General features: G+C 40.9%; 1 protein-coding gene across 1 annotated transcript in view; it reads right to left on the bottom strand.

Annotated features, from left to right (window-relative positions):
* Positions 1–16,052, bottom strand: part of sox5 (SRY-box transcription factor 5) — a 116,772-nt gene extending 100,720 nt beyond the window's left edge. The window contains exon 1 of the mRNA XM_080886207.1: positions 15,960–16,052. Coding sequence (XP_080742333.1) covers positions 15,960–15,985 — 26 coding nt within the window. The 5' untranslated portion in view covers positions 15,986–16,052. The remainder of the gene's footprint in view (positions 1–15,959) is intronic.
* Between the last annotated feature and the right edge of the window lie 6,302 nt (positions 16,053–22,354).

Below are 22,354 nucleotides of genomic sequence, written 5' to 3'. Positions count from 1 at the left end.
GGATCTTTATAGAGAGCCTATTTTTGTAGCACTCTAAGTGTTTTACTCCACTTACACATCTTTTAAAAATAATAGATAATAATAGATACGAGCATAAGTAAAGTTGATATAAGTAGGGATCACTCTTATGTATCTGATGAGATCAAGTGAAATCTAATCGAACAACTACAACATCTGGCTATTTCCTGCCCTCCACATGTAAACAGAGGATAACAAAAAGCTAATGAAAGTCACATTGATGAAATTTATACAAAGTATTCAAGGTAAATGTAAATAGGTGGTTTAACTTTAGAGAGAGCCAGCCTAGCTGTCAAACTATGTTGATGACTTTTTGCCTCTTAGTCCAAAAATCAGTCCCCTCTATAAGGTAACACCAAAACATGACACAAAGCAGGAAACAAAATGATCTCAGAGGTTTTCCACACTTTTCTGCAGAACATCTCATCTTTTTTTAAAGTTGCAGCATTCTTCCTGTGTGCCATCTGGGTATTCCTACGCTCCTGCATGAATGTATCATAGAGATGTCTATAGACACAGACCTGTTTACACACTGGCGCATCGTGCTCATCCGTGACGGCCGAAGCGACACCACAGCACACGGCAGCAGCGATGACTTCACTTTTGGTGTTCTGCAGTGAGTAAGAACAGCAGCGAGTATAAGCTGCCTGTTCGATTGTGCTTGTAGTGCCAACTTTCATGCTATAAGTGTCCTAAATAATAGAGTTTATTGTTTATTCTTTATATCAAGAAAGTGATTTTTGGCAAATTTTGACTTGTGAAACTACTAAATTCACCTGTAAACACACAAGCTTGAGTATATTGCAAAAGTGTTTTTTAAGGAGCACAGAAAATGAAAAAGTCGGGATGTCATGGATCTACATCAGCATCGATGTACAGCAGGACATTTTTTATCATTTAATTTCTAATTATTTTTGATTCCATCTTATTTGAATGAAACCACAGGGTCATGCCTTCCATCATCCATTCATTTGACTCTGAGACAGTCTTAATCACACATTTTCTCTGCTTTGGCACAAGGTTACCGGACAGAGAATGCACATGCAGTGTTCAAGCCAGAACCCTTTTGCTGCCGTGCCCCTACGGTGAGCACGCCGCTCTAACCACTAAGGTAAACGCTGCACTGTAAACAAAGCTGTTTTCTTCGCCGACAATGGCAGCGTGGAAAATTAATTAACGATCTGTACTCTTTGTGAAAATTTTAACTCATTCCTAATTAGCTCCTCTCCTTGAAAACATCAAGTCAGTTAATTATGTCTGAGGGAAAAAGGTCTGTTTCTGGTGTCACTTATTTATTAGTAAGCTTCAGTGCTGCGAGAGAGGAAGCGGCTGAAGCAGACAAAGTAAGACGAGAATGAAAGGGAGTCTGTGTCACGGCAGGGTTAATGAAACACTAGCCTGGGAAGATAAATAAAAAGTGAATGATTTACAAAAAAAATGTACAGAAGCACACAAATACACACATGCAAACACAAAGCGTGTTTTTACTTAAGGACACAAACTCACACGCTGTAATTGTCCTGCCACTTGATTACAACACAGACACGGGAGACATTTCCTTGAATTCTTTCTTCTCAACTAAGAGCCAACTTTGGACAAGCATAATTCTGCATCCATTCTTTTCTATGCATTTCCTCTAAAGGTCAAAAGTCACTGCTGCTACTTTTCATATTATGATAACCTTGAGCATCGCATTGTATTTGCACAGGCACACAGTTAAGTGACTCACACATAGAATCATACCTTATAAGCAATAAAGTTAAAAATTATATGCCAAATTCCTGCAGAATTATGACACCTTATACCCCCAGAAGTCAAAGTTTTAGTAATCAGCATTCTTGTTTAGAGTCTTATCTAATTATGTTAAAGAAATTTGGTTAATTGTCTACACATAAGTTGTGTATTACAATGTCTAACAGAGTCTCATATATGCTGTTTTTTAAGAAAAAAACATTTCTTTGCAAGGAGAATTACTGGCGTTCAAAAAATTAACCCTTTTCCCATCAGCTTATAGAATCTGAACACTAACACATGAACTTTATAGTTACAATAGTGCCATTCAGGAAACTCCAGGCTTAAATTCTTGTCAAGACGTTTTAAGAATGAACAAGAATTGAATTTGTGTCTTAAGTTTTGTGGCAACAAGATAAATATCACTGGAGTGAGAGCTTTGAATTTGAAAATCTGTCGATAAGGATAATGTAATAAGATCCAAAGCACCAGAAGACGTACTCTGTACTAAAAAAGCAAAAGTCAAAAACTACTGAAATCTGGCCAATGTGCCCTTCAGGGTATTCTCGTTGTAAAGCATTGAACTGCACCCACCACCCTCGAATACTGTTTGATCTTTAGGTCATAGTCGGAAAACAAGCTCTCATTGTCAATGACGATTCTCAACATGACGGTCAATTGGGCACGGAGGTAAATTTTTGCTGTGTTAACATAGAGAATGTGCACGTGCAGGTGGTCTGAATGGGAGTTTAAGGCTTGAGACAACTCTGATTAGGTTAGCGGATGACATCCCTGAGACGAAGCAGGAGAAAACAGCAACTCTCTGCCCAAAGTATTTTCAAATCTGACAGATGTGACAGGTCAAACTAGAGGCTGATTTCTAGTCTCATCATAAAACACAGTAAAATACTTTTAAATATTAAAAAAACAGCATAAATCTAACACTTTTAGACTCTACGCTTTGTTTGTATCCCCAGGAGCTGACTTTACCTCTTCATCCCTTTCTCCCGCCTCTTCCATCACAATCTCTCCCCTCAGTTGTTATCTCTCTCTCTCTCGTTCTTCTTCATTCTTCCCCCCCTACTTTTTCCCCCTGCTCAAAGCTGTCAGGATGTTGCCTCCTTGGGTATGAGGCTGAATGGGGGGATTTGGCACCGTTTCCCTCTCCTTGCTCGCTTCAGCCGTTTTTAAGAGCACATGTTTATGCACCAAATCTCTGCACTTTGTGTTTCTCCACGTCAAGGCACAAGCTCAGCCCCAGATTGATGCGGCCTGGCAGCCCCCTGTGTACTTGCTCTAAGCAAAGAAGGGGGACGACAGAGAGAACAGAAGAAAAGAGAGAGAAATCTAGAGTGAAGAGGAAATGATTTTCTGATTTTCTACACAGGCTTTGTGGTCCTGGAAGGCTGTTTAAATGTGTGTTTTTAAGTCCATTGGTGAGAACAAGAAGAGACTGTGCTATCCACTGCCTGAGGGCTATGCTGAGCCTATATATATATTTAAGCCCCCCCAATGTTCCTTGCTTAACAATAACGCCTACTAGTTTTAATTTAATTCTGTCATTTTTCTTACTAAATAATCCACTTCCAATTTCTGTGTCACAGCTGGAGAAATAAATCTAATCTTATCGCATAGCAGACTGAGTGTGAGGTTTGACAGAGTTTTCTTTTTCATCAGCACTACTATATGTGAAAAAGAACAATAAGAGACAGAAGTGTTTGAGAGTGCGCGCCGTCTGCAGAGGGACAGGTGGGCTAAGAGGACAAGCGCAAGAGCTCTGACAATATGCCAAAGTAAGACACGGGCACGGAGAGCTAAGACGACGACAGACAGATAACAGTCGCTCAGAAATCTGAGAAAAAGAGCAGCACTACTTGATCTTTCCTAGCCAGTTGGCCCATGGGCACACCAGTTGTGGTGAGCTTCCTAAACATCGTGCGGCCCAGCGGCCTCCGTAAACCAGCATGCAGTTTACACCCACACACCATCATTACCAGAGAACAGCTTTTCATACAAACTATTTACATCAGATTTTAATAATGACCAGATCTATGGCCAGTGCAGATGTGTAGTTAATCCTAAGGTGTTGAAACATTACTACAGACATGCAGAAGAAGCACAGCTACTTTGACACTTGGGTCAAAGGAAAAGATGATAAATAGCTGCTTTCTAGTTGTAGTCTGGCTTTTTATGGAGAAACCCAAAGCAGGATATGTAAAGTTACACAAACTGGTGAAGCGACTAACTGATTAGAAACTTTTGGTACTTATACCCTCCATCACCATCACTATGGAGATTCAAGTCACACAGCCTAAATCAACTTTATTTGTAAAACTTTGCTTTAATCCCATTATATATGGCACCTTCAAAAACTGTGTTTACAAAGTGCTTTGACAGCCCAGCAAAATCCTGAAGATATAAAGAAATTTAACCTCCTAGGACCTGGCGTCCACATATGTGGACATCACATTTTGGGTTATTTAGACTAAAATACTCAATTTTGCTCTACATGGGCCTGATATCCACTTACGAGTGCATTATACTGCTACTGTTCTATCAAAATTTTAAACGAATATCCTCTTATTTTTCTTAAAAACAAAAATAAGGTTGAAAAAAAATCTGGTAATTCTTTTGTTTTTACATTCATCGGGCCACAATATGCCCAAATATCAAAGAGAAATTAAAAATGCATGTCGTGGAAGAGTTCGGGTCTTAGGAGGTTAAAACTGCAAGAAAAAAACTCTCAGCCAAAAAAAAAAAAAAAAAAAAGAAAGAAAGATTCAAATATGGTGAAATTAGAAACATAAAAAGGGCAAAGACACAAGATTTCAAATGCACCAAAACAAAAAGATTAGATGTGAAGACATCATTAAATTTTAGTTGTGGATTTCTAAGAGTTAAAAATACTGCAGTGCTGTCTCCCTGGAAGCTGTTCTACAATTTCCTGAGAAATCAGTGTAACACTACTTTTGACAACTCAGAAAATTGGAGAACCTGGAAAATAGAGGCAAACTTTAATTTTGAAAAACAAGAAAAAAAGCTAAATGTGGAAAAATTGATAGAGTATCAAGACAGGCATTTGGGCCCAGAAACAGCAGCGTGGAAACTTCTCAACAACAGTAGCTAACATTAGCCAACATTGATCAGCTAGCTAACATGTGAGCTGCGTTGGAAAATTACTCAGTGTACCTTTTCCCTGCAGTAATGGTGAGCACTAGCACGGCCGTTGGACTTACCTATATGGGCAACAATAAACAGTACAATTACAACATGAATGCATGATCGTTAAAATTAAAAATGCATCATAGCTACTTGCTTCTCTCGTCTCTGTACCGTGTAAGCATAAGAGCTTAGTTTCTATTCTTAGCAATAATGTGTGCTACCTTTAAGCCATATCATCGATTTCCTTTACACATATTTTATTGCTCACTTTAACTCATCCTGGAAAGTATGGAAGCTGAAGCTTAAATGGTAAAAATAAAGGGTCTTACGTTTGTTTCATCCAAATAATACTGCAAGCTATACATGGGATATTATAGGCTATTATTACCATGCGCTCACATATCACTTCATGTAATCTCAACATGCAGTGTGCCATGCCGTTTTTATTTTCCAATGTCTGCCGTGGCAACCCCAACACCTTTTACTACAACCTCCCACCCCCACCCTCAAGTCCTTCTTTTCAAACTGTGGGAACACACTGGCACACAGATGGTTAAGCCCATCCTTGTGATGAGTGGGAAGGGTGTGTGTGGTGGGGGGCTTGCTGCAGATGGCACAGAGGGCATCGCCAATCAGCCTACATACACACACATACGCACCTACACAGGGAAATAAAGGGAGAAGAGGAACAAGGTAAAGACATATGGGGAAGAGTTAGAAAGATAGGGATGCATGTATAGATGAAGGTGGGTGTGTGAGTCCTGTGTCCCCGGGCATGCAGTGTACTGTGTACGTGCGATGGCTGCCGTTAATGTAGCGTGGCACACAAAGCCCTGGCATCTCGCTGGCACCTCTGCCCACGCCGTGCCACACTGAGAGGCACGGCGAGGCCTGCCAGAGGGGCTGGCAAGGCCGTGTATGTCTCTGACTTTGTGTACGCATATGCATGTGTTCATTTGCTTGGTGACTGGTTCGGTGTACCTTCTATCTAAATATGTGTAACAAAGCACAATATGTATATACCATGCTGCTTTTGAAGGTGTGTGTCTAAGTATGCATATATTGTGACCCAGCCAAATACCACACACACACGCGCACACACACACACACACCGGTACCCCTCTCATTAGGAAGACCCTACCCTGTGTCTCTAATGGCTAAGCCTTTGATATGCAATGACGACTAATTCCCTCCTGTGTTCCACTCTCCGCAGACAGCGCAGTCATTAGACCACGGACATGGACACACACATACACACACAGTTGTGTTTGAGTGGGAATCTAATCATTTAACCCGTCCAGAGGTTCTGATTCTCATCTGTCTTTACCTTATCTTCTGAATTGTCTACCGGGGGACTCACTCCCCTCACTTGTAATGTAAATAGAACAATATTTACATAAAAACATTTGAATTTATCATTAAAAACAGCTCTTCTTGATGTGGAATGCGTCTTTCTGCTCTTTAAGGCAATAAGGTGAAGCCTAATTTGCTCGTTGGACTGTTTGTCTTGTATGCATAAGTTATTCTGCCATCAATCTCACACTGTAATGAGGAGGAAAAATCCGAACATTTAAATGTGCCTACTTTCTAAAATAGAGTATGCATTCTACACTGCAGTGCAAACAACTAGCTTTCTTTTTAAACAAAGTTATTTGTAGCATTAAACTCAATTGGCTGGTGTGGAACATCCAAATGAGCTTCACAGCACCTTTAAGGAAAAAAAACAATCATATTTTTAAATGTTTTTGTCAAAGCAATTTCTTTGTTTTTTAAAGATGCTGTAAAAGTAGTGCCCCTCTCTTTTAGCGCATCCTGATCTTAATGGTGTAGCTAGCAAACTGATGAACTTTATTTACTTCTCCATTTACTCCTGTCTCTAGATCTTTGGTTTGTGACTGTTTATGTCTCAGTGAAACAAAACTAAAACTAGGACGCCAACCTCCTTGCAACTAGGAAAAGTCATATACTGAATTATTTTGCCTTTAGAGACTGACTGGAAATAGTTCCAGTGACCAACTCCCACAGGTTGAATGTGCAACATCATTGACAATCGCACATGTCATCTGCAAACAATCATGATCCAACTCAGTCTGGCTGCAACCAGTCTCAGACAAGATTGGTGGAAACTGATGAATAATCACTGCCAAATTCACAAACACAGACACGCCAACACGTTGCAATTTATCTGAGTCAGTATGCACCAATTCATCTGCTACGTGTCTCTTTTCAGTAGGGTGCACTGGTTGGCAGCTGGTTTTATTCTGGTTATATTCCTATACAAATGCAAAAACAAGATTGTCCTGCAGCAACTATGATACTATTTGTGGAGGAATTTCTGGATTTCTCTCTGAAATCTATGAGGTTCTGACTCTGATTTCACAGGTAACTATTGTATTATCACAAATCCCCAACATGACCCCATTCAAACACAAACTGATAGCACACTGACCGTGTTAATGCTGTTCTATCACCCTCTTGGCATCTTGAAGACGGACAGCCGACTGCTAGTGGTGCAAACCTGCTCCCCGACTTTGAGGCAACCATTTCAAAGGAGTTGTTCCTTATAGAGGGTCAACCGCCTGACATCTCTTTATCTTGCACTAGTGAAGACTTGCTACCTCCTCACTAATTTGAGCCTTTTAGCATGCATACACCTGAAGACCACATGTAAGTGCCAGCCTAAAAAGGAAGCAGAGAGTTTTGGTTTAAGTTATAGAAAATAAAGAAAGAGCGGTGAAGTTATGGTCACTGATCTCTTTGTTTGAAATGACAAAGACCTGCAACACAGGTCACATTTGAGTACAGGGTAGTCATGGGGACAAAAACGAAGGTTTTTAGTCATCAGTAAACCTGAGTGTGTGTGCCCATTGTTCTAATAATGCTTCTAATAATACTTTTCTGCACGTCCCAAATAAAACACGATTTCAAACTAAAATGAGGTCAGGAACATTTCCAAAAGTCTCCATTTTAGGAGTCCTAAAATGCCAGGGCAGTGAGAACACTTGGCAAAAGAAAAGGTCGCGTATCATCTATTGCTGTGGGCCATTATTTATTTCTATCTGCCTGTAAAATGATTTAACACTGTTGCCAATTTTGCTTAACGTTGTATTCATTTAAGCTTTAGATTGCCACTAATCTAATCTTATCAATAACACACTCAAGTATTGTACAGGTGATTAAAATAGAAGCAGCAGATGCTAAGACATCATTCAATTTGCTGTTCAGGCTGGATCGAGTGCCAAACACACTGGATCCCACATACCTCTACAAACAAACTAAATGCCCTCCTTTAAAGTTACTAATATATTCACACCACTATTGCTACCTGATGAGCGTTTTCCCCCTCATTTCATAGTCTCTCCACCATCTCTCTCACTCACTCTACAGTGTTTCCTGTTTTTAATATATCTGCAATCCTCACTTAACCATAACCATCACCCTGATCTCTTTGCCCTCTCCGTCTCGTTTCTCTTTTGTTTAATCCTTCCCTAATCCAGCCCTTTTCTCCACTCTTTTCTTTTCCCTTCCCTCCCACCCCTACTCAACCCAGTCCTGTTATCGCTTTATTACCGTGTCCTCAGTTCATTCTGTAGCTATTAACGTGGTGAACAGCTTCACCCTTGCTGATTCCAGCCAGCTAATACAGGTTACACACACTCGAGCTCAGCTGGCTGTGTTGGCACACTACCCTGCTCCTGCAGTCTCTCATCCCGGCATTATAAACCCCACCTAATCAGCCTCAGTGACACATCACGTGTGTCATTGATTTTTAATTAACAATCTGAATTTGAACAACGGATCAGCTTTTAGAGAACTGTTGAATAACTGGTGTGCAAACTATACAACATCAGGAAGTTGTGGTACACCTGAGAGGACAGTGTAAGCGTTGAGTAGCAACACTGAGTCAGAGAAGGGGCTGCGAGGACATACTTAGCAGAGGCCAAGGAACGATTTTGATACTGACAACAGGCTTGGAAATGTGACTATTAAAGTCTGTCACTAGCGACGGTTGCCACAGTTACATTTTATCGCTACTGCGTCAGTAGGTGAGGGTAAGAAGTCAAGGCTCTGGTCAACTGTGGAACAGTGCTCTGTGATGGATTGGGCTTGAACCGATTCTCGATGACAAAAGGTGATAACAGGATTTACCAAATGCTGAGGCGGAGCCAGAGCAGGAGAGGAAGTCATTTATTGACATCTGATTGGCCAGCAATTGTGCCAGTCTAAATTTCATTGGTTGTCACTGATTGCACATCTTGTATTCAGAAGCTCAAAAGGACAAACATGATTTACGTTGTATGATTTCTCCTATCAACCTCAATCTTTAAGTCAGAGAAAATGATCTAAACCACAGACAAAATCCGTTTTGTTTACTCATTTGCTTTAGTTCAGTTCAATTCAATTCAGCGTTTTTAATCTTTCACAATAGACACCAACCCCTCAAGGTGCAAAAACCCTGTAACATTTGATAACACCAGATAACCCCAGCAATCAGTCATCTTCCCTATGAGCACAACTGGCAAAGGAGGGAAGAGAGAACGGCATTTTAACAGGAAGAATGATTCAGCAGAGCTATGTCAGGGAGAAGGAGCCATCTGGGTGAAGGGAACGAGAAGTGAAGAGAATAAAGGACAGCAAAGAGTGACGAGGACAAATCAAATTATGAGAGAGAGTCAATAACATGCAGCAGTGGTATATCAATACATGGGGAGTGAAAAAGAGGTGAGCGCTGTGGGTAGCAGGGGAAGTCCCCAGCCTACTGAAGTATAACTAAGGGATGATTCAGGGTCACATAATCTTAAAAATAAAAGCTGATCCTTTTTAGAATCGCGGGAGCGATGACCCGATCCAAGATGTCAGACAAAGAAGCAAGAACTGGTGGTCAGTAAACAGCTCTTACTTTCCTTTGCAAGCTGCACAGTGCAGACATTTATGTTGAATAATGAATTGAAATATATCAGTTTGCTCCTTGAATTTGGCAATCAGATGATAGTAAAAGCGCAATCTGCTTGGAATGCGAATACTCCTCCAAATGTTGTACGATGTGTTAAAGGCAGTATAGCTTTCTTTTTCATTTTGTTTTTATTTTATCTTTTCCTATAATGAATGAGAAATAACATAACGTATATTTTTCCGGTGTTTAGCAGCAGGCATTGACATAAAGTAGGTATGAGAGAGGCAAAATGACGTTGTGTCACTTACAACAAATACAATAAAATGTTGTATTTAATGGTTAGCTTCAATTTGTCTCCTTAACATTCCGTATCAATGACTTTCATCAGCCCAGTGCAGTGTTATATGTAGGTGATTTTATAGGTTTATAAGCATTAAAGCTCTTTAAGTTAGGCCAAAGTTCTTCCCACCAGACGAGCAAAGGCGTATTCCTACCCTTAAAGATCATTAGAGTCAACACAGGCATAGAGGTTGCAGATTCACCTGTCCTGGTCGACTTTCACTGTCTGCTTTCCCACTGACAAATCATGTAGTCCGCTAAATCAGCCTTATCCATGCTGCTGGAACATCCAGCAGAGACACAGTAGAGACAGAGAGGATAGCTCTCAGTAAGCACTGACACAAAAGCTGGTTAATACTATTGTTCATGACACAGTGGCGTTTGGCACCGAGGCAGCATGTGTTTGTGTGTTCATATATGTACATACAATTCCTTATGTCAACACACGTGTGTGTGTGTGCTTGCGTGTACATGCATGTATCCGTATGTGCGTATCCACAATACCGGGCTGCAGTTAAGTGAGTAAATGCATTAAAAGGGCTGTTGCGGAGCCCTGCTCGCTCATTGCCCGAGATAATGAGGACGTTTTCTGTCTTCAGTTCAATCAGCACTCCCGGCTCTGTGAGACGGGAGAGCCTAGCAGATGCACGGCACGTAGCAGATGTGTGCTATTGGAGTGACATCTGAAAGTAAAACTCTAGAGCCTTTTTACGACATTGTGTGCTGCTGTTTAGATGCCCGCGATTTGCTGGCACCGAGCGATGGTGACAACAGCAACTCAGGGAACAAGCAAAGGCGCAAAAGAAAGAGGAAAGAGAAAAGGAAAAAGGCAAGGAGAAAAAGGGAGGAAATCTTTGGCAAGGGCCTCGTCTTTGAAGTGATTTGGAGAGAGATGACATACAAAATTAGAGAGTAGCATTTCGTCCTCTCCACTTTGACTACACATTAAACGCAACAGGGAGAAATTTTTCCCCACAAAGATAAATGGCGCAGGGGTGCGCCGCGGTCCCTAAACAACAAAGATTACCTTGTCTGCTCGCTTTCAGAATCTGTTAGGATTTCAAGCCGTTTGATTAAAGTTTTGTTGGGTTTGTTTCTGATTCAGGTACATATAACTTTCCAACTATTCAGTTCCAACTTTTCAAAAGCCAACTGGAAAAAAAAATTACTCTTTTTCTCTTCAATCATCTCTCAGCCAATCAAAAACAGATCCTTGGCCAAAAACACTTAAGAGGAAAAAATATATACAAAGTGTTTGTCGCATACAAAAGGCAAGAAATCTGAAAGAATAAATGGCGAGGATTTATAGAGGGACTTCTTTCATTGTATACTATAGAAAAGGGAGACGGTTTAATTGGACCAATAGTGTCTCGCTGGCTCTGAGTAACATGATAAGTAGCTGCTATGTTCAGATCCTATATGTCTGTTCATCTATATATGGCGGTGTATCAGAGTCATACGGTTTCCTTATTCTTTACTAACAAACAACTGCTATTTACTATTCATTGTGGTATAAATTTCACAAGGGTCAAATCAACAGGACAACTTCAGCCATAATTACTTAGAAACAAGATGCTTAAGTAGGCTGTTTCATACCACACCACGCAACACTTGCCTCTGTTCAGAGTTATTAAAAACAGTGAAAATTGCGTGAAAACAGAATATGTGAATAATGACGGCGGCGTTAATAAAACAAAAGCACGTGGAAGATTTAAATAAGCATCTGGAGTCGAGTAGAAGCAGCCATATACCACGCGTGAGTCACACAGAACGATCCTATTCTTCTGTGAAGAACAACGAGGTGCCCTAATTTATTTGTCAATTAAGCAAAAAGGAAACTTTTCAAAGCTCTGCAAAACTATTTTACCCCCGATTCCCACAAAAGGAGACAAAATGTATTCAAAGATATATTCACCATAAAGATAAAGATCCAATTTAGACTGTGTGTAGGTGAATGTTAAACAGATTAGTGGGCACACTTGGTGAACATAAGAGCATTCTTCATTCACACGAACACACACACACATATTTATTTGTGCCTTTGAAAATGATGCATTGTGTGAACATATATTGTATAGTGCGAGGCCGATCTAGAGGGAGTTTTATTGTTGTGCCCACGGGAGCAGATGTCACTGGCACTAACTCAATACTTTCTCTCATTCTGTCTCTGTTTGCTCTCATGCTGCGCTCCTCTCTCCCTCTCTCTCCATCTCGGGGTGTGTTTTTCTATCCGTCTCCCTTTTTTTGCTTGGACCAGATGGAGAGATGCTCTGCTCCAAACCTTTCTCACTCAGGATCACAATGCTCTCAGTCATGTGATCCGGTCTGCTATTTCCTGCCTCTCTCTCTCTCTCTGTCGCTTTCTCTTTCTATCCATAAGCGCTCGTTCTTCTCCTTCTTTCTCAGTATCCTCTCCCCCCTGACAAAGCCTGACAAAGGCCTTTCATTTCTTCTAGCCTGCTTGTCCTCTGTGTGTTTGTACTGTACCAAAGTAGTCTCCCTCTCTCATTGTATTCTCTCTCTCTCTTTGCAAAGAAGGTGTCTAGGGGCTGCGGGGGCCCTGCTCTGAGACAAGGGGCCTGCCTCGGCTCAGCGAGGGAGGTGGCAGGGGTGGGAAGGGGTCTGTGTGGTGAGTGAGAGAACGAGGGGAAGAAGAAAGAGCAAAAGCGACAGAGTATATTATTTCATTAACTGCTTTGGAGCTCGGCAGGGATTGGGGAGTAAAACCTTGCAGCTCTGTGTGTGACAAGGGCGCGACCTCCCGCAACCTGGGAACTCAATCCACACACATTGCGCCGCTTTCATCTGATACTGGGGGTGTGTGAGAGCTCTCAGTCACTGGTGCTGGCTGGCTCGCTGAGGGTGCTAAGCTTTTTAGTCAGGGCCTGCTGAACGGAGGAAAGGTGGCGAGAATGACGGAGGGAAGGGACGCGAGAGGAGGAGGAAAGGAGGGAAGGTAAAGTGACTAGAGTAGGGAGGGTAGGTAAGGAGAGGACAGGGGGGGTTTGCCTGAGCCCCGGTAAGACAGAATTGGGCATTGTCGCCGAGCAGAGTAGAGCCGAGCTAGCCCATTCTGTTGATCTGAGCAGGATCCCGGAGAAAACAAAACTGCATTGTTCCCCGCAGATGGAAGCCAGTGTCTCCTGGGTAACAGCATTAATCTCCCCTTTTCTCCTGCTTCCTCTCTTGTCGGGGCCATAATCGGTGGGCTCCTTTCAGCAGCCGAGCCAGCCTCAAAGCCCATGCTCCTAACTAGCCTCCTAATTAGCTGCAATTACAATGAAGACAACATGATGAGATAATAGAAATTTGCAAAATAATGACATACCACGGGAAAATATTCCTCCTCCCCAAGCACCATTTTTTTCCCTCCGGGAGAGGCACAATGAAGAGCCGGGGCCCTTTTCTGAAAGCGGGGAGCTCAGAAAAATGGTGGCGCATTATGTGGCATAGAACCCTATTGTCTGCCTTCTGGTTGCTTCAATCAACAGGCCATTGTCTGGCTGCTTAAATCAAAATGACTCAAATACGGGCTCCGTAATGATGCCCTCTCAGCACCGCATACTGAACACAGAGACAGACTGAGGGAGAGAGGAGAGGAGCTAACCATGCAATGTAACGCAGGGCAAAATAATTAAGATGAGGTAAGAAAAGGGCCCGATCATCAAATATCCCAAAGTGTTGAAAATCAGGTGGGAACAACAGAGAGCAAGGAAATCAGCAATGGGACTGCCATTGACATTACACAGTAGTTTTCATCTGGACTTGTTACACATTAAATATTTCTGAGTACAACACGTCACAACTTCATGAAATCGAACGTGACAGCGAGTGAAGCAGTAGGAAAAAGGTGGAAAGACAGAAGCGGAATAGCAGGATAGAGGGAGGAGGAAGATGATAGAGGGAAGGAGGAGACTGAGGTAGACAGCAGGTGGTAGTCATGCACAGAGGAACATTTTTAACAACTCTGATCGGTAACGAAGGACAGAGTTACTTTTCTATTAAAACACTTTACTTAGAAGAAGAAAACCGATGGCATGTTTACTCTTTGCTTTTCTATATGCTTTGTTATAGCTGCTGTGAATACTATCAGTCCTTTTGTTGGTTGTTTTTCAATATAACTAACATTAAAGTGTTAATAACTTGTGTAAATTAGATATAAATAAATATTAAGGAGCTAGGATTTTTAATGGAATACAGTGACCATCACTCCTGTGTTCCAGTGGCCATGCTATTGTAACAGATTGTTGTGTTGGAATAGCTTTTGTTGGTCACAGAACAAATAGTGTGGCTAGGTTTGTCCATCATAATGGGTTTAATGATAGTCTTAAAATATCCCATAAAAAGATCTCTTCTATCCAAAATTCCAAAAACAGACTGACCGTAATAAGAACAGGAAGAGAGACAGAACTTTCTCTGCTCCCTTTCAGTTATTTTCATTCCCGTCCTTTTACTTGACAAAATTCAGACGTTTTTGGTTTGTCTGGAATAATAATTCAAGCATAAAAATACTGGCATGAACCAGTGTTGTGTCTTCACGTGACAGATATGTTATATGTCAAGGAAAAACTATACTTTAAACTGTATCTTTGTTCTCAGTTTTTTTGGTTGAATATATGGAACATTTAAAGATATAAAATAAAATAGCATTTCTGTACCAACAAGGCTGGCCTTTCAGTTAATCCAACTGCTGTTTACTGAAGCCTCATCATAAACGACCTCAATGGAAGGGAAACAGGGAGAAAATACTGAGGCATGCCAAATTACACAAGAACTGGACTGAGCGATGAATCAATTTAAAAGGAGCTCTGTCATGGTTTGGGGCTGCATTTCAGCCATTGGTGTTATGGATGTTATCACTGATCACTGGTCATATTTTGATCAACCACGCAACACCATCTGAAAAGCAGTTAAAGCATAGGTGGAAAGATAAACACAGGCCTCTCCGGTGCTCGGGCTTCAACAATATTGAAGAAGTGTGGGATCATCTTGATAGAGAATGGAACAAACATCCAAAGAAGAGCTGTCCTTCAAGAAGCCTGGAGAACTATTCCTGAAGACTACTTAAAGAAACTACACGACAGTTCCTCAAGAGAGTTCAGGCACTTTGGAAGAATAAAGGTTCAAGCTCTTTACAACAGTACAGATTCTGTTTTGGCCTTGCATCCTGTATTTCCATGTGTGTTTGCACATGTTTTAATAAACCACTGCAACTAATTACTCATTTCAAGAAATGAGGGACAGATCAAGACTTTTGCACAGTATTATACCCTAAAACTCTCTAGGTTGGAAAAAAAAAAACACCCGACAAGTCCTCAGCTGGCACTTCTATTAAACAGTACATGCAAAACACCAGACACAACACTCAAGAGGAGACTACTGAAGGCTGGCCTTCTACACAGGGTTGTTAAGAAAAGGCCATATGTGACCTGACCAAGAGCAGGACAAGATTAGAATGAGCAAAAGCACACTGGAGCGAGAAATATCGAAAGATGAAGGAGAGTGAGTGTGAGGCCAAAGTCTGAGGATTGGTACTGGATAAAACAAAGATTATCACAATGCTATGACATGCTGCTTGAGTCGAGTGAGTTTCCTCTAACCACAGGATAATTACCCAAAAGACAGCTTCAAACTCTGTAGGAACTATTTAGAAGAGTAGTTTGTAGTTTGTACAGTTTGCTCTGAGAACAGTGAAGTTCAAGGAAGTATAAAAACCCCCAACTTTGGTATTTTCTTTGGATCAAATATATTTTCTTTTCTCCTGAAGTATTATTTTTAGCAAATAATTAACATGAGAGGCGACTTTCTTTCTCACCTGTCTTCAGGCTCGGCGTTCTTCATAGCTCTCGACTTCTAGCAGGTTTGTGGGTCTGAAGCAGTCTGTCTGACACACAAACACACAGCAAGACTGACATATTGACAGACAGATAGGCAGAAAAACATGCAGACAGACAGAGAGACAACAGACATATGGACAGACAGACAGGCAGATGGACAGAAGGGCAAAGGTTAATATGCAGGAGAAGGGCTGAGAGTGTGTGAATCTGTGCATGAATGTTGGGTTGTGAAGCTGAACACCTGAGACTGGCACAAACACAAACACACATCCGCACTACGACAGTAGCACATAATTTTCTTTTTCGTTTTTTTCCATTAAATGTGATGTTAATTAATCCTGGTCTCTTGTAGTTTTAATCCCTGTGGCTTCTTCACTGGATACCAGATAATGCCATCACTACCTTTTGCCCTCACATGAAAAAATACATACAAAGCAAAATGGATTCCTTCTGAAATGACAAACTTTATTTATATTTATAAAGCTTGCTAAAATTTTTATATCAGCCACTCGTAGATCCCCAACATGACAGATCTGCGGATCAGCTTATTTGCTGAGTTCATGTGCTTCAAAGTCTGGTTTGACGTTGAAGTTAACCCTCGGAAGTCAACACTAAACCACCATCCAACAGCCAGCAACCTCCTACAACCACTTGCCAACCTGTCAGGGAATATACATTTTTCCCTAGCGACCAGTGTTTTTCAAGGAATTGCTGACTAGTCTTCTAGCGATGTGTTACCGAGGCCTAGACAAAGAATTTAAATGTATTTACAGTGCCTATTATAAAGTGTTACCCAGCTGAGATGTACATGAACCAAACATGTTAATTGTAATCTCATGTGACTGATCTGCACCATTTAAAGTAAAATGTTCTTTCACAATTCCTTATAGTAAAGTGGACCGGAATTTATATAGCCTTATCTAGTTTAGGCTTAGTACTCAAGGTGCTTTTGCACAGCAAAACCCCAACTGTCATTCAGACAGCTAGAGTGATTAAACGATTAGCAGTTAGTGATGCAGTTAAAAACTTCAGGGTAATCCCATTGAAAGATGCTGGTATTAATCTGCCGGGTGTAGGAGGTCACAGGCAGAGGTGCAGCAACCTTAAAAAGCAGAAGCTTCGTTACCTCTTCCTAAACACAGAGGAGTCCTGTTGAGTAATTAGCTTGTGTCAGATAAGTTGACAAGCTCGTTAACACGCCACATCATCCGATACTGCCGCCTTTGTTTGTGTAGGCTTCTGAGAGGAAGTTAGCAGTCTAATTAGCATAATTACAACTGCTGATTTCTATGGGTGTAATTAGCAAGCAGATTTCTGCATGTTGTGGTCTGATGGAGATATGCTGCTGCGAAGGAAGAAGCTGGAGACCAGATTCTCTTACGCTTTGCAGTATGCCAGAGTCATGTAGACACAGTTCTTTTAGTCCTCCACACACATATGGATAAATACATTTAGTACAAAGATGGTTAAAAATAAATACATATATGTCTAAACTGTACATACACACCAGTCACTTCCCTCTAAATATTTTCAGAATAATAGCAGCAGGAGAACATTGAAACTTTTTGCCTCCATTAAAGGTGAATAAATCTAACAAACGGTTTTCGGAACCTCTACTTAAAGCATACCAGTTTGTTTTTTTTTGATACCAGATTACATGGTCTGAATCCCCGTCAGGAGATTTAAAGATTCTTCAAAATAAATTTCACGCGCCTAATAAAGAAGCACTTTGAGTGGAGGCACTGAGAGAACAAGAATGGAGGAACAAAACAGAGGCATGATCCGTCTGACAACTTGGCCTTAATTGCACCAGACGTTCACAGTAGGACAGTGAATTAGTGCAGTTACCTCTCATCACTACTGTAAAAGCCCGGGGTCGGTAGATTATTGTACCACACTCACATACAGCATAGACGTGCTAATACACACAGTGCCGGGTGCTGTCTGGTGATCTTAGCAGTTTTCTAGGTGACATGGGGTGAAATTGGGGTCAAAATGAATCTCAGTGCCAAACCAGTTAACACAACAATGTGGACACTGGGAGTGTCCTGGTGGGGCACCATGCTAAGACTTATTTTGTCTCCCTGGCATGGCAGAGGACAAACCTCTTATTTAATCATCAAGGATTCTCTCATGAGCCAGAAAGGTGTTACTCTAATTGGAAAAGGGTAAAGTGTAAAGATAAAATGATGCATTTTAAAGCAGTGTGTGTATCAACTAAACTCAGACATGGGTGGACAGTTAGTTACTTCACTCCTACAGAAGAAGGACAAAAATGTTAAAAACTAAGAATTTTCTAGCATACAAGAGCAACAAGACTGCATCGTCAGATGCTTCTTTTTTTGTCATGTAATAATGAATTGAAGCTTTTAAGAAATAACAATATATAACAAGTTAATGTGACAAAACAATATCACAGTATAAAAACTAAAAATCTTGTTATAAACTAGAAAGTAAGTCACAGGAGCCCAAAAATTCTGAGGATTATGAAAAATGACCTGAAACATAGTTTTTTTTCTCCCCTCTGTTTTTGCTGGTTTGTCAGGATAAATTCAGTCACTATTTGACTTACAAGCGAATCATTTCAGCTTTATTAAATCTATGGAACAACATCTATCTCATGTGACCCTATGAAGGGTTCCCAGCCCTCACAATCGCGAACTATTGCCCTCTAAGACTCATTACAAATCATAATTAGAGGGTTTTTTTATTTAAATTGATGTCTTTAGCCTCTTGTTATTATGCAGCATGATTTAATCTCAAATATTGACAAACAGAATTAGCAAATAAGAGGATCCTGATTCCAGGTAAGTTGACAGTCACATGCTGTAAATGTCATCGAGATGACAACAACAACAACAACAATCTTTATTTATAGAGCACATTTAAAAGCCTTGGGCATACCAAAGTGCTTAACATAAAACAATAAAAGGTTCAAACATTGATAACGGATAAATAAAAATAAGGAGTTATGTTCATAGATAAAAGCTACCAATAAGAATGACTACAGCACATGGGTAATAGCAAGATAAAAGCTGTACCACCATAATAAAAAACACCAATAGAAAGATAGGAGGGAATTAATACAAGAGGTCAATAGGTCACAGCAACCAAACAAACAAACAAACAAACAAACCAGCAATTAAAAGGTGGAGAAGGCAAGTTTAAAAAGATATGTTTTAAGCTGTGATTTAAAAGAATGAATAGAATCAGATGCCCGGATGCCAATCGGGAGATTGTTCCAAAGCACAGGTGCAACAAGAGCAAACGATCGATCACCTCTAGTCTTAAGTCGAGATCTGGGCTGAGCCAGCAGTAACTGTGACGATGACCTTAAAGCCCTGGCAGGAGCATAAGGGTTTAAAAGGTCCTTAAGGTAGCTGGGTGCAGTGTTGTTAGTAATTTTAAAAGTAAACAACAAAATTTTAAATTGAATACGATATTTGACAGGCAACCAGTGCAGATCGGCAAGGACAGGAGTAATGTGGGCAAACTTGCTGGTTTTGGTTAGAATGCGAGCTGCAGCATTCTGAACTGTCTGTAATCTCTGTAAAAGGGAAGAGTGGAGACCACAATAAAGTGAATTACAATAGTCTAGCCTCGACGTTACAAAGGCGTGGATGAGCTTTTCGAGATCTTTATGCGGGATATAGCGCCTAGCCTTAGAGATAAGACGAAGCTGGTAAAAACTAGATCTGACAACAGCAGACACTTGTTTGTCAAGTGAAAAGGAGCTGTCAAATAAGACACCTAGATTCCTGACAGTATCAGAGAGAGAACAACTAAGAAAACCAAAGGCATCCCGGAGTTTGGCACGAAGGGCGTTACTACCAAAAATCATAATCTCGGTTTTCTTCTCATTAAGGATAAGAGAATTCGACAACAACCACTTCTTGGCCTCAGACATGCATTCTCGGAGGCTATTCAGAGACAGAGCAAGATCGTCGTTTAGCTCAAAATAGAGCTGGATATCATCTGCATAATAGTGATAAGCAATATGGTATTTCTCAAAGATGGCACTTAAAGGAAGCAAGTATAATGAGAAAAGGGTAGGGCCCAGCACAGATCCCTGGGGGACACCACAGCAAACAGGTACAGCCGAGGAAGAGGATGTAGCCAGATGTACCGTAGAGAGCCGATTGGAGAGATAGGATTTAAACCAATCCAGGGCAGCGCCCTTGATGCCTACAGTGTGCTCAAGTCTCGCTAATAAGATATTATGGTCAACCATGTCAAATGCCGATGATAGATCCAAAAGCACTAAGACTGAGGGGCGTCCGTTGTCAGCCATTAGTAGGAGATCATTGAAAACACGAAGCAATGCTGATTCTGTGCTGTGATGTTGTTTGAAGGCCGATTGAAATTTATCATTTATATTATTCTCATCAAGGTAGGTCTGCAGTTGGAGCAGAACCACCTTCTCAAGTATTTTAGCCAGAAAGGGAAGCTTAGAAATTGGCCTAAAATTGGCAAAATCACTAAGCTGACAGTATGACAGTATGCATCAGTTTAAGTCCTGGCATGTATTTACACATGCACAGATTTCCTTTTAGCCCGTGTTCGTGCCCTGGCCACACACACAGACACACACACCCCAATGGATTGGGATGGGTGCATTTGTCACTGAACATGCGTGCATGTAAGTTGTGGATTGACTGTATTAATTAATGCAGTGCAGATGAGTCCCCTCTGAGCTGTCTAATTAGACATTAGCATGGAGATGTAATTACCTGAGAGGGCTCAACACGTTTCACTTAACTACTCTCCCTCCTGCATGGCACACTGAGCAGGTAGGGCTCAGGCTGACTGGTTTGTGCGTGAAAACGCCGATGTACTGTACTGAATGTGTGAATTTGGCTGCATTTTAAATGGAGTTTTTATGCTCTTTCAGATGCAGATGGTAGCAGTAGATTGCAAAGACCTAATTGATCTGCTCCTAAAAACAAGCTCCCCTTGTCCATCCCTCTGTCCCCTACTCTTTGTCAATCATTCTTTCTTTTTCTTCCATCTGTGATACACTGTAGCAGGTCATCCTTTTTTCCTTCCCCTCTCTTGAGTAGAAGTGCATTAGGCTTCTCTACTGAGCGACATAGGTTCGATTCTTGATCAATATCCACCACTCTACTGGCGGAAGAAAAATAAAAGGTCCCTCTCTGCTCTTCAGTCTCAAAAAGCCTCCCTTCCTCTTGGAGGAGAGAAAGAGAGCCCAGATCTGTGAGATCTGTTTGCCAGCGTCACCATAGCAACCATCACTGCCAACCTTGACACTGGAGTTGCATTGTCTGGGACCCTGACATTAGATAAATAAATTACACAAACCTTTGCTCAAATATCAGATAAATACATACAAAAAAATGCAAAAATCAACAAATTTCTACGGTCTTTGATCAAAATAATCCAAAAATGAATGCATAAGCATGACGCACGATTTTATATGCATGTACAAACACAAAATCATCCACAACCAAACACACACTAAAAATTTGCCATCCTCTTTGATAAAAACAGACTGTTAGGCTGAGCTCAGAGGAGACTGTCAATACAAGACAACAGATTGTGAGAACCCCATGAACTCCAATACAGCCTGCAACACACCTCTTAGAGCACCAGGAAGAAATCTATGGGCTGCTGCAAGCATTGTCTTCTTATCTGTAGATGGTTCTGTCCTGCTTCCTATGAGGATCAATAGCATTAGCATGTCTGACAGAGAAAGAGAAAGACAGCCAGAAAAAAACAAAGATTAGAAGAAAAACATGCTACAGCCGACTGCTGCTCTTTGTCCAGAGTCCAAAAGTCTTTTAAAAAGATGATTAAAAAATATACGTTTTTCTTTTAAATGGGATGAACCAGCATTAAAAGCAAACTGATTCTGGTACAGTGTTTAGTTAAGGGAAAATAAGATTTTTTTAAACTAACCCGATGAGGCTAACAGGACTGACACAACTACAATAATGAAAGCAATGTCCAATAGCCAAAAAAGCAAGTATAGTAGTATGGACATCACCCAGTTTTGTGAAAGATGGAGACAGTAACACACTGTATCTAAATGAGAGTATTACATCTGAAATAATTAAAAAGAGTACTCATTTAACTTAAACAGTTAAAGCTATCAAAGACACCAAGAGCACACAAGTTAGCTCACGGCTCTAAACAGCTGTGGTGACACGGATGTGCTGCACATCATGAACAATAAGCAGCAATACAACTTGCTGGCATGGCTACAGCTAATGACAATTCAGATGACACAGCTACCGGCGGTACTACAGAAGAAGCGACAATTGATGTAGTTTTATAAATAAATCAGTTCAAATTCTGACGGGAAAATACAAAATGTGACAAAGTCGGGCAATACATTGAATAAGTCACAGCAAAT

The sequence above is a fragment of the Rhamphochromis sp. 'chilingali' genome (assembly GCF_963969265.1).
Source record: "Rhamphochromis sp. 'chilingali' genome assembly, chromosome: 7".
Taxonomy (NCBI): domain Eukaryota; kingdom Metazoa; phylum Chordata; class Actinopteri; order Cichliformes; family Cichlidae; genus Rhamphochromis; species Rhamphochromis sp. 'chilingali'.
The sequence above is the reverse complement of the archived record's forward strand: the minus strand, read 5'-3'. Positions and strand labels throughout refer to the sequence as shown.